This window comes from Sinocyclocheilus anshuiensis, unplaced genomic scaffold (genome assembly GCF_001515605.1).
Source record: "Sinocyclocheilus anshuiensis isolate Anshui unplaced genomic scaffold, SAMN03320099.WGS_v1.1 scaffold49, whole genome shotgun sequence".
Taxonomy (NCBI): domain Eukaryota; kingdom Metazoa; phylum Chordata; class Actinopteri; order Cypriniformes; family Cyprinidae; genus Sinocyclocheilus; species Sinocyclocheilus anshuiensis.
The window spans coordinates 1,273,986-1,287,630 of NW_015539863.1; the positions used below are offsets into that span (position 1 = coordinate 1,273,986).

General features: G+C 36.1%; 1 protein-coding gene across 1 annotated transcript in view; it reads right to left on the reverse strand.

The window, feature by feature from the left end:
- Positions 1-6,745: 6,745 nt before the first annotated feature.
- arap2 (ArfGAP with RhoGAP domain, ankyrin repeat and PH domain 2) overlaps positions 6,746-13,645 on the reverse strand; it is a 98,532-nt gene continuing 91,632 nt past the window's right edge. Inside the window, exons 30-33 of the mRNA XM_016481337.1 lie at positions 11,937-11,972; positions 11,292-11,355; positions 7,913-8,035; positions 6,746-7,622 (exon numbers count right to left, since the gene is read on the reverse strand). Of these exons, the coding sequence (XP_016336823.1) occupies positions 7,293-7,622; positions 7,913-8,035; positions 11,292-11,355; positions 11,937-11,972 (553 nt within the window). The 3' untranslated portion in view covers positions 6,746-7,292. The remainder of the gene's footprint in view (positions 7,623-7,912; positions 8,036-11,291; positions 11,356-11,936; positions 11,973-13,645) is intronic.

Here is a 13,645-nt window from a genome sequence, read left to right on the forward strand (position 1 = left end):
ACTAATAACTGAATGGCAAGGTTAAATAGACATGTGCACGCACATGCATTTGTTTTTGTAGATTAAACCAATATATTTTGGACAATATTTTTATGTTTCAATGTTAAGATATATAAATGATACATTGGCTAATTCATACATTGTCCCCCTTTTATAATATGTTTTTTTTTTATCTCTAAATAGGTCTCTTGTTTTTGATTACCTCTTTTTCTCTCTGATTTTCTCACTTACACGCTGTGTTGAAGGCATCTGCTTTTTTGAGCGATTTCAGCATGTGGGTGCTGATATTATCTCCCATCAGCCCTACATTGTCTTTCAGCTGCTAATTAGCCACCATTGTAGTTTTGTGGCCAATCAGAGATCTTGCTGTCCGGCGAGAGTTGCTTTATTTACATCAGATAAAAGGCATAATGGGATGGGATGGATTGTGGCGATGCACATTATGATCCAAAATCTGAGCTCCTGTGCCAACTGAACAACTGGTGCAATACCATTAGGGTTATTAATTTTGATAAGATAAGCCTTGTAATGATTCATAACCCCCTAAATCTCATCTCATCCGTGAATAATTTCGAGGGAACATCGGTTTATTATCTGTTAGTAGTACACATATGTTCCCTGGCTTTCATTATGCTCTGACTCTCTTGATTAGGTATAGCGTATAACGTAGCAATGGATATTTAACCTCTGAGGCCTGCGGAAGGCGTTGGAGAACACAGGCAGCCGGTGTGAATAACACAGTAAATTGCCGCAACGGTCTGTAATCGAAGTGCACAAACAAACAGGCTGTGATGAATGCAATTTTCATAATTTTCAGATAAGATTGCCGTCTTTTATTCGGTAGCATTCTGTATCGCTAACATCATTGTCTGCGGAGTTCTTCTGCTTTTCCAGTCCTCGTGGTAATTTTGCCCCATCGTTTGTTAGCTAGCAGGCAGCAATATGGCTGTGTGTCCAATTGGAGTGGCCAATATCCACATGAAGATCTGTGTCTTTGTTTATGCTGTGGGCACAATTGTCTTAGTTTGATTTCATCGGAGTGGACGTTCATTAGTGAGAGGACAGCAGACTCATATGCATTGTTGAACAATCAGGAAGAATTTAGCGCCTATAATTACAGACTTGAAGAGAAAATCGAATCTTCTTTGAAATAAGACATTGTAACATTGTAAGATATAAAGTCTGGGGTATACACTAAAGTTTAAAAGTTTGAGGTTAAGAATGTTTTCATTTATAGAGTTAAAACAGTAATATTTGGAAATATTATTACAATATAAAATACTGTTTTGTTTCAATATCTATTAAAATGTAATTTATTACTGAGATGGCAAATCTGAATTACTCCAGCAGCCATTACTCCAGTCACATTATTCTTCTTATTATACAGAGCCACATTATTCTTCAGAAATCATTCTAATATGCTGATTTGTTTATGATTATTACTATTATTAATGATAAAGATGTTAAATATTGATTAATATTTTGTGAAAATGTTAGAAAATAAATTAAATAAATGGTGTTACTGTCACATTTGATCAATTTTATATCCTTGCTGAATTAGGGTATTAATAAATAACCTAATAAAAAAACACTTACTGACCCAAACCTTTTAGACAGTGGTGGATATATTCACACTTACATCACATTGTGAGAAATTAAATCATATTGAGAGATAAAGTGTCACAAATGAAAGCTATAAAGTCAGAATTTCAAGAAATGTATTCTTGGAACATTGTTACACTGTGAGATATAAAGTCACAGTTATGAGAAATTATGCCATAAAGATATAAAGTTGCAGTTACCTTTATATTTTGAATACTCTGAAGCAGAAATATATTTCTATATACTGTATGTATTCTATATGTACTACATACATACAGAGTGTAAATCACTTAGAGCTGTTTTAATAAGTATATTATAGTTCAGTAATGCACTGCAAAAACACAAAAGAGGTCAGGAAAAGCGACATTGTAATGCCTCACCAGTTATTTAACACTCTTACTACAAAAAGCACACTATCATTTATTTAATTAAGCTCTTAAGTCTATCATTTGAATAGTTTAACATTAATTGTCCCACAAGAGCCACTCGGTGCCTGCGGTGTGCCTAGCCGCACTGTCCCACCTTTCCTATTTTGTTGCGCAAACTAAAAACCTAACTTGCTTTATTGACTGTTGTAATCTCTCCGGACTGCTCAGTGTTTACTGACTAATAGCATGAGGGGAAGGTTATGCATTAGTGATGAAATCTGAAAGCTCAGTGGTTGAAAGTCTTCGGCGATACTTGCTTTTCAGTCTTAACAGTGAATAGACTTTGTACTGATAAAACAAAAGCCTGAGAGAAATAACAGACATGCTGCATCTTTTATAAGCAAATGTTTGTGTCATATTAGCTTAATCTCTTTTTTAAATGGATTTTGGGGAGGTGATTTGGAAGCTTTTGCCTGGCGTGACTCTTATTTTAGTTTGGCCGGTCCAAAGTTAGTAGGACGAGTGTAAAAGCAAACATTTGCGACTAAAAAAAAAATAGGGCTGTTCATGTTCATGCAAAACGCAAGCAAAACAAAACCTTTAATAAAACTTTCAGAAAACAGTAGCCAATATAATTGCCAGGTTACAGATGCAGCCCAACTAATTCATTCAAAACGCCTGGATTTCACCACTACACAGCGACCTTCCTTTGTGTGTCAAAGTCACGCATAATGTTTTCAATTATTTGAGGTCCTTTATTTCCCACACTCCTGCCATATGGTGACCTTCAGATGAGAGAGAAGCGCCAGCACGGCGTAGCAGTAATGCTTAGGCAGGAAGCGCAGCGGAAACAGGTGAGAACAAACACACATGTGCACTTTGAGTGACAGGAGCACAGAAGCGACATGTTTCAATCAAAGCCGTAACATGTGGCGACGCTCAAGGTGTCAGCATCTGACAGACGTCATTTATAAACACGCTAATTAATTCAAGCATAAAAACTTTAATGAGGGAGAAGGCGCAGGTGTGTCACTTACACCGCTGGCTGATTACAGACAGTAAATCAGACGAAGACAATAAAACACATGGAACACAACCTGATTAACAGTAACAGAAACACTCTCAAATCAAAATGGCAGCAGCATACTTTTACAAGCAGATCATAAACCACTGGCAGTGCTACAGTAGTATATTTATACAGATGTTGAGGAGTTGAGAGAGCACTTGTAAAGTGACTGCAAATAAGCAGATGCAACACATACAGTATACAGTGAATATACAGTATATACACTACTCTTCAAAAGTCTGAGGTAAGATTTTTTTTTACTTTTATCTAGCAAACATGCATTAAACTGATCAAAAGTCCCAGTAAAGGCTTTTATAATGTTACAAAAGATTTCTATTTCAAATAAATACTGTCCTTTTGAACATTTTAGTAGCACTGAGATACTATTATACACTGCTCAAAAAAAAAATTTAAAGGAACACTTTTTAATCAGAGTATAGCATCAAGTCAATTAAACTCCTGGGATATTGATCTGGTCAGTTAAGTAGCAGAGCATACAGTATACAGTGAATATACAGTATATACACTACTCTTCAAAAGTCTGAGGTAAGATTTTTTTTTACTTTTATCTAGCAAACATGCATTAAACTGATCAAAAGTCCCAGTAAAGGCTTTTATAATGTTACAAAAGATTTCTATTTCAAATAAATACTGTCCTTTTGAACATTTTAGTAGCATTGAGATACTATTATACACTGCTCAAAAAAAAAAATTAAAGGAACACTTTTTAATCAGAGTATAGCATCAAGTCAATTAAACTCCTGGGATATTGATCTGGTCAGTTAAGTAGCAGAGTGGGTTGTTAATCAGTTTCAGCTGCTTTGGTGTTAATGAAATTAACAACAGGTACACTAGATGGGCAACAATAAGACGACCCCCAAAACAGCAATGGTTTTACAGGTGGAGGCCACTGACATTTTTTTACCTACTCATCTTTTCTGACTGTTTTTCACTTTTTTTGCATTTGGCTAGGGTCAGTGTCACTACTGGTAGCATAAGGCGATACCTGGACCCTACAGAGGTTGCACAGGCAGTCCAATTCCTCCAGGATAGCACATCAACATGTACCATTGCCAGAAGGTTTGCTGTGTCTCCCAGCACAGTCTGAAGAACATGGAGGAGATTCCAGGAGACTCTAGGAGAGCTGGATAGGGCCGTAGAAGGTCATTAAACCAATAAGCAGGACTGGTATCTGTTCCTTTGTGCAAGGAGGAACAAGATGAGCACTGTCAGAGCCATACAAAATGACCTCCAGCAGGCCACTGGTGTGAATTTCTCTGACCAAACAATCAGAAACAGACTTCATGAGGGTGGCCTGAGGGCCTGACGTCCTCTAGTGGGCCCTGTGCTCACTGCCCAGCACCATGGAGCTCCACTGGCATTTGCCATTGAACACCAGAATTGTCAGGTCCGCCACTGGTGCCCTGTGCTGTTCACAGATGAGAGCAGGTTCACTCTGAGCACATGTGACAGATGTGAAAGGGTCTGGAGAAGCCGTGGAGAACGTTATGCTGCCTGTAACATCGTTCAGCATGACCGGTTTGGTGGTGGGTCAATGATGGTCTGGGGAGGCATTTCCATGGAGGGACGCACAGCCCTCTACAGGCTAAACAATTGCACCCTGACTGCCATTGGGTATCGGGATGAAATCATTGGACCCATTGTCAGACCCTGCACTGGTGCAGTGGGTCCTGGGTTCCTCCTGGTGCACGACAATACCCGGCCTCATGTGGCGAGAGTTCCTGGAGGATGAAGGGATTGATACCATTGAATGGCCCCCACACTCGCCTGACCTAAATCCAATAGAACACCTCTGGGACTTTATGTTTCGGTCCACCCGACGCTGCCAGGTTGCACCTCAAACTGTGCAGGAGCTCAGTGATGCCCTGGTCCAGATCTGGGAGGAAATGCCCCAGGACACCATCCGTCGTTTCATTAGGAGCATGCCCCAACCTTGTCAGGCATGCATACAAGCAAGTGGGGGCCATACAAACTACTGAGTACCATTTTGAGTTGATGCAATGAAATTTCAGCAAAATGGACTAGCCTGCTGCATCATTTTTTCACTTTGATTTTTGGGGTGTCTTTGAATTCAGCCCTCTGTAGGTTGACAATTTTCATTTCCATCAAATGATGTGGCATCCTTTCATTCCTAACACATTACCTAGTCCATATCAGTATAGATATCCTGCATGATATTTTTCCCCAATGAGATCTGATGGTTTTTCAAAGTGTTCCTTTAATTTTTTGAGCAGTGTAGTTTTTGTTGATATTTTGAATTAGATTTTATTTTATTTGCTGTTCATGTTAATTTTAGTTTAAGTTTTAGCATTTTCTAAACATGTCTATATAGATTTTCATTTTAATCTTTATCATTTTTATTTCAGTTTTAGTTTATTTATTTCAGTAAGTTAAACTACATGAAAATGAGAAATATTGCCTTGGAAATACGCTAAAATAAAATATTCCAGTTTATTTAAGTTAACATTTATTTTAATTTAACAAACAAAAAAAGAATGTTTTTATGGTTTTAGTTTTAGTTAACTAATTATTTAATATATTAAAATAGAGAACAGTTATTACTGTATTTTTTATAAAATATATGCAGCCTTGGTGAACCTCAAACTTTTGAAAGCTAGTGTACTATATGAACCATTTAACTTTATTTCCATGTCACAAAGACTTTAGTATGTTACATGTTTTGATGAGAGGCAGAGTGCATGATTGCCATTTTAAAAACAGCCATGAAATGCAGATGGCTGTTAAGTGATTCATAATCTACATAAAATGTAAACTATAAATATTTAATATCAAACTGGATGACAATATTCAATGTGTATGCTCTCCTACTATTATGCATTATTCAACGACTTCGGAGTGTTTGGAATGCTGGGTAAGTTTTGTATCCAACTATAAATAGGCACAAGATTCTCTTGAAAAAAAAAAAACACGTGGTAGACCATTAGGATTGTAATGACTAATTCAGCTCACTTCTGAACAGCCACTTTCATTACATGGAGGTTTGATAAGTTCTAAACAGATCAATGCAATTGAGAGCGTCATTGTCTGGTAGTGTCTTCAAACTCCGCTGGCACAAAAACAGAGGAATGAGAATGAGGGAAAACAGCAGGGCTATTTTTGTACCCAACTATAAAAAGGCCACACAATTCTCTTGAGTCAAAAACATGTTTGGTAGATCTTGAAGCACATCAGTATCAAAATGATCAAAATAGAACCAAAAATAGTTGAACTGAATTAAAAATTACTTCTTGTAAGATTACTTTACAGTAAGGTTCAATTTGTTAACATTAGCCAATGCATTAGGTATCATGAACTAACAACCTTTTTGGTGTTGATTTATAAAAATACAGTACAACTGTTCATTTCATAGTTATTTCAATAATTAACGTAACGTGAAATGTTAAAAATGTGTTAAATTTGTAGAAATGAACTTTAACCTAGACTAACTAATGCTGTAAAAGTATTGGTAACTGTTCATTATACCTAACAGATTAGAGTTGTGTTGTAAGTACATTATGGAAGTGCACTTTTTTTTCTCCTGGAAGCACAAGATCCTTTTTTTTCGGATTGTGATGCACATCTGACTATGAATGTGTATCCAACTGTTGTTTCACTGGAAGATCTATTTATGATTTTTTAACTGAAAATTATGAGGCCAAAAAAAAACAAAAAAAACTGCATGGACGAATCGTTCACAATATGATTAATATTAAGAATTTAGAAAATAGGGTAAAATTCTATTTCATGCCAACTTTAACTAATGCTAATGTTACCATTCCACTTATCTCAGAACAACCAGTTTCAAAATATGAAGATTTAAGATGATACTGGAACATTGTTGTCTAGTAGTGTCTTTTTCAACCTCATTGAGAATAAAAACAGATATGAGAATGAAGAGGGAAATGCATATTATCATGCAAAAGCCTAAAACAATCATTAATGTTCAATAATACTGAATTATATGGTTCTAAATTGAAGGATAAAGGCTCAATGCAACCTATGGCAAACAGCTGTAGTTGTGCGCAAAAAAAGTCTTTACATCCAATGTTTGACCCACCAGTTTACCTCAGTTTAAACATTTACTGTACTTACTCTCCATGTCCTGAGTAGTACATCCAACTTCCTTACTGAGAACCAACTGAGCTTTTGTGGGGTGATTTGGTCTTGGTTTTTCCTCATGCACAATGGAAGAGCAACAGACAAGTGTCTCGTCTTTCTGTCTCTGTATGTCTCTCTTAATTGTCTTCTTTCAGAAAGCGTCCTGTTTTGTTGAGAACAGTACTTAGTTCATTAATGAGGTTTTTTGGCAACTGCGCACCTCTGCTGGGCAACACAGCCTTCTTGTGTGATAGCTGGGTGAGAGTGCTGGGGTCTTGTTGAAGTGATGGTCTACGCAGAGACTGGAGTGTGTCATCAATCACCATTTTAAGCCCGGAGACACTCGGAGTTCCTTCACTGCTTGCCAATTTATGCATCAAGTCCGGTTGGTTGCTCACATCTGTGGTCATCTGGTTTCGTGTATTTGAACCTTCTATACTTGTAGTGAGGACTGACTTCCCTTTAGCCTGCAGAACAGGGGGAAGTACATGGCTATACATGGCTATATGAGTCAAAGGCTGTTTTGTATGCAGTGGATAAACTTGATGCCCAATTCCAACAACCATTTTTCTGGACAAGACGACATGGATATGGTTTAACTGACAACAAAGATGGAGATCAGAGCTGATCTACTGCAAACAGTGCAGGCCTTTAGAAGTGTTCATTGAAGCACAAAAGTCATTAAGCAACATTAAATGAAAAGGTTTGTTAAGTATTTGTGACATTTATGTGAGTGTAGAGCAGGTTTAGTGCTGACCTCTCTCTGATGTTTGGCTGTGCTGGTCTTTGCAGTGCTGTAAGTGGATGTTCTTCCTCTGCTCAGGTTATAAGGTAACGATGCACTCTGCTTTAGGTCTTTAGGCCATAAGTCACTGGCATGCTGCAAACACATTTACATTTAAGCATTTACAAGTTGCTTTTTTCCTACTTTGTGTTTAAGATTTACATTTGATCAGTCTATGCAGAATCAAACACATGATCTTGTTGATGTCAACGCAATGCTCTACTGTTTGAGCTGAAAGAAACAGGGCAATTTCTAGGCAATCAAATATTTTACAGGTGAACGTTACTAGAAAAACCCTATAGGAAATAGCAGTGTTCGCTAGACAGCAAAGGTACAGAAACTTGTCATAATGTCTACTCCACCATAAAAAGTTTGGGTTGATTTTTTTTTAAAGAAATACTTCAATTCAGATCGGTACATTAATCACTGATGAAAAGTGATATTAAAGGCATTTAAAATGTTACAAAAAGAATTTTCACATTTCTATTCTTCAAAGAATCCTTGAAAAAAATGTATAATGGTGTCCACAAAAATATTAAGCAGCACAACTGTTTTCAACACAAATAATAATAAGAAATGTTTCTTGATTACTAAATAAGCATATTAGAATGATTTCTGAAGGATTGTGTGATACTGAAGACTGGAGTTATAGCTGCTGACAATTCACCTTTGAAATCAGGAATAAATTACATTTTAAAATATATCAAATTAAAAAAACAGTTATATATATTTCACAATAAATGCAGCCTTGATGAGCATACAAGACCTATTTCAAAAACATTAAACAATCTTACTAACAGCTAACGTGTGAACGATAGTGAATGATGTCAGCTGAACATTAATATTAACACTTGACGTGACTATAAATAGTTAAACATATGCAAGAACAAAAAGACATTCACAATATGCAAGTATGCAAATATATGTAGGAATAAGACTATAACGAATAAGACTAAGGAATAAGAAATTAGTATGCAAATATTACGGTGACATCATCACTTCCTTTTGAATGCTAAGCATTCTATATTTTCGAACTCAACAAAGTTTAGTAAATAGTAAATTATTTAGTAAAACTCCTTTATAATAATGTTTTAAGGAATATCATTACTGCCTTCCAAGCACTGTATTTATATTAACTAGGATTTGATTAATTCTCATGACATTTCTAGGCCTGAAAGTCAGACTTTTACCTGATATTTTGATATTTTCCATGACAGTGGGAACTTAGGAAGAAATAGTTTCATACAGAAAATGTATACCTTACTTTTTAAGCTTTGAGTCTCAGGCAAGTGAAATGTTTAAAACTTCCATATATTCTCAAGCAGGTCTAACTAACACTAACTTTTTGACCTTAATGATGTAGGAACAAATGTGCTGGAACATTCTGGACCTATTCCTGAGCTGAACACTCACTAAGACAGTTCATACTTTCCACTGTGACTTTATGGCCTTTGAGTTGTTCTTCACGTCTACATCCTCATTTTAGCAGCAGAAGGTCTCATCTGCCTGTTCCTTTACGTACCCAGCACTGCTCGCCAGTTTCTATGGAAACCATGCCAAGCAGAATGCTGGGTGAAATGGAAGCAGCGAGAGGTTAGAAGAGTCTCAGTGCACAGAGTATCAATTAATCTACCTGCATGGACTGCACAACCGCTTTTAGTACATGTACAGTAATAATGAGACACAACAATACGTACACTGAATTATGGTACATGCCCTCCACTCCTCGTTTACTCTACCGCTTGAAGAAAAAAAAACCCGCAGCACCTCTCTGCGCCCCACCTCCCCGGAAGAGGAAAAAAATTAAGAGCCGAAGCGCTTTATTTTTCTTCCTCGTATCAGTTCAAAGCCACAAAAGCAAGAATAAACCTCGACAATGAAAACAGCGAACCTGTGGGAAGTAGATAAGGGTGAGGCATTAGGACCGAAGACGGGCAGGAAAATCTGAGAAGGTTAGAGGATTGGAGGAGAGATCTAAACAATGGCTAAATCATCTACTACAGTACTTCTCTGCCATCTCTTGCCTTTGGTTTAAGTTATTAATAGTGAATCAGCTGAGTCAGGCCCTCTGTATGTAGTAGCGCCCGGCTTGTCTAAAGAAGAGTCTGCTGGAACCAGTGTTATTGTGGCAGTCTGCATGACCTTATTTCAGCTAAAAGACCTTCCCGGATAATGTGATTTATACTCATGGAGGATGACCTTGAAAACATTCCCTCAATTCTTAGGGCTAGTTTTCATCTAACTTTCTCTGGGAAAAGGAAATGCAGTGTTATAAAAAAGGACATATCATGGCCCTTGTGAAAAAGAAGCAGCACACTTCAGCATCCTAAAATTAGTACAAATAATATAATACTGAGAGACTTAAGTGTGAACAGAATGTAATGTTAACAGCATGCTAATTGCAATAAAATGAAAATGTATTATATTCTAAATTTACATAAAACCTTTGAGTGCTTTTAGACCCAATTATGTAGGACATCTTTATATGTAATTTCATAATTCCCTCTATTGTTTTTTAAATATGGTTAAAGTTTAATGCCAAATGTACTGGCAGTCATTGATGAAAAACTAATATAACACTAAATATACTTTAATGCCATTTTTACTGAAACAGGTATGTGTTCTGTATTATATTTGTAATTACACATTTGCGATAATGAAGTTACAATTTAGTTAATTTAAAATATATAAACTTAAATATATTGAATAACACAGTACCGTTTAAATATAATCAAGTGCTTTACATATGCTTTAGTATGTCAGTCAACACATCAACATAAATGTGCTTCATTAAAGCGGATGATTTACATGTAATTTAAAGCAAAACTCTTAACTTGACATTATTACAAATTGCACTTTTTAAAACATAACAAAAAACATTTGAAGCATAGCTGTGAAAGTGTACTATCTTTAAGAACACGTAAGTTCTGGCCTTTATTTTATTAACATTACATCTGTAAGTGCAGTTTAAAAATGTACTTTTAAATGTTCTTTTCATTTAAAGTACGTTACAATGCACATTTGATACAGTTAATCACACTTCTTTTTCACCATGAAGTACAGCTATGGTATCAGATGGTAATACCATGTATTTACAAGGTACTCCGAAGTACTTTACCTTCTAGAATACCTTCTATCTCCAAAAAGAAAAAAACATGGTAATATCATGGAACTTTATGAAGCTACAAAAAATGCCTCATTTTTCGTTGCTAAATTTGAAATAAACAGCAACTAAGTGCCAGATGTGGAACAGTACCCGTCTAAAAATTACATTATAAAAAACTCTTCCCATGGCCATTTGTAACAATGTTAACTGCACATTATGAGCACTTAGAAAATGAAGAAAGCTCACCTTCACTCTGATAATGGAGGTGACCCAGTCCTGCTGAGAATCATTCCCTTTACAGCAGAAATACCTTTTTCAGGGAGGATGCAAAGGCACATATTCAGAACACTGAGGCACTCAAGTGTCCTATTTGAAATTCAGTCATGCAGTTCCCTTTCATGGGAACTTCGAACTGCGTCCTCTAGGGGGCGCTATGGGGGGGGGGAACGCCTCGTCGTGACCCGTGTCTGAAGCATACATTGAAAAAACACCAACTCGTTGGCCGGCGACAGCCATGACGTCACTACCGGTGCGACTAAAGTATAAATAGACGCCGGGAGCATCACATCATTCTCTTCTTCGTCTTCATTGACTGTTTTGTTTGAAGCGTGCATTTCCAAGGAAAAAGTAAGAGCTATCTCTATTTATTATGGCGAGCACTAGCAGAGCATTTAGAAGGTGTGTGCATCCATGTTCCCTACTCAGGGAACCATGGTTACACAAGTAACCTGAGACGTTCTGTAGTTCAAGTACTAAGCTGTACAAAACCGTTTCAGGCAGAAATATTAAAAAAATAATCTATTATTCAGTTCCAGATAAATGTTTTTCCTAAAAACCATGCTGAAGCGTGTGATTGACTGTGCAATTAGGAACAGAGTTAATTGCACTTACCACTGCTGCTTTTCAGTATAAACAGTAAAACCCCAACTGTTGAAAATTAGTCAGAAAAACAACAACAGAAAGTATTCCATTAGTTTCGCAGCATTACATTCAGGTTCTCCACATCAATGTACAACTATATTCAGCTTTTCCTGATGGAGCCACAGCCTGACCCCTTGAGAACCTCTAAAGTGCTAAGATACCATTAAATCCAGCTTAACTTTCACAGTCAGCTGACAAGCCTAATAGAAAAGATGACCTATTTTGCTTGTGTAAGAGAATTATACTTCACACTCTTACAGATGTTTTGCTGACCTACTTCTCGTTAATTTATTAAATTCATGGTTCATGGTCTAAATGGTTCAAACTAAATTCTGATCTTACACACAGCATTTTAGTCATTGTAGCTGACAAACAGCTGTTATTTCCACACAAATGGTCACGCAATGAGCGTTAAAATGTGTTTCTTCAACCTCTGGCACTTTGTCCCTGATGTTTTGTTGTTGTTGTTTTTTTTAAGAAGAAAAAAAAAGCATTTATTGCCTTTTATATATTGATTTTATTGCTTCACTCTGAAAACCCAGTATAAAATATGAACTTGAATAACTTGATCTTATAAAATAATGAAATACAACATTTCAATATGTATAATGTGCAAATGATTTATATTAATTAATACAACTGTCTCCCACTTTTGACGTCACTTCCACCACAACAAATACTTTTACTTCAATTACAGTTTCTTCAAAAGTGCCAGTGAAGAGCTTGACTGAGATGAAATATGATCATTCAAGGAAAATATTACATGTAATAAAGGCATCACATTTTGTTTGGTTTCCAATTAAGCTGTACAGTCATTTTGTGATGTGTGAAAATATTACCAAATTGTGTGTGCATTAGTTTACAAAAAAACTAAAAACCTATCAATAAAATTAGCCTTAGAAAACAGCCTGTCACAGGACTTATTTAAATTGTGGCCACCTTTGATAAATTCATTTTTTTCATGGCCACCAGTGGCGCCTGTAGGTGTACGGCTGTACGCACTGTGCGTACCATGAGCGCTCAGACTGACCTGAGATTTGCCCCGCACACATTTCAGCAGTTATCGTGTGTCCTGTATTTCTGTTGACTGAACCAGCCATGCCATTATTTATGAATTTATCAGTCTTTTGCATGCCAAAGTCAATTTCTGCATAGAAATATTACGCCAAATAGAAGCAGAAAATCGTCCTATACGCACTTTCATGAGATCGGGTTAGCCTACAACAATTAATTTGTTGGCTATTTTACAAATGGGAATACAACGAATTCATGACAATGTTTTACATTCAAGCTACCAATAAAATTCATAGTGAAAAGTACTTTAAAAGCGTCTTGAATGCAATAAAGTAACCTACATTTTAAAGCTGTTTTTAAAGCATTTGCTGCATGGATAAAAAAAAAAAAAGGCTAATAAATAATTCACATATCAGACAAAATTGCATTGCAGCAAATTATTTAAATTTTAAGGTATTCAGAACAGAGCAACATACAAATCAGAAAATATAAGCAGCTATACAATTATAGGACAAAGTTTTACATATATGCCATTATAATCTGTGCTTTATTTTTTAATTGTACAGAATTATAAAATAAAACGCAAATTATAATCGGGCCTGTTTTAGGCTTTTCCTTATTTTTATATTTTAGACATCCATCAATTATGGTGATGAAAAAAAAAA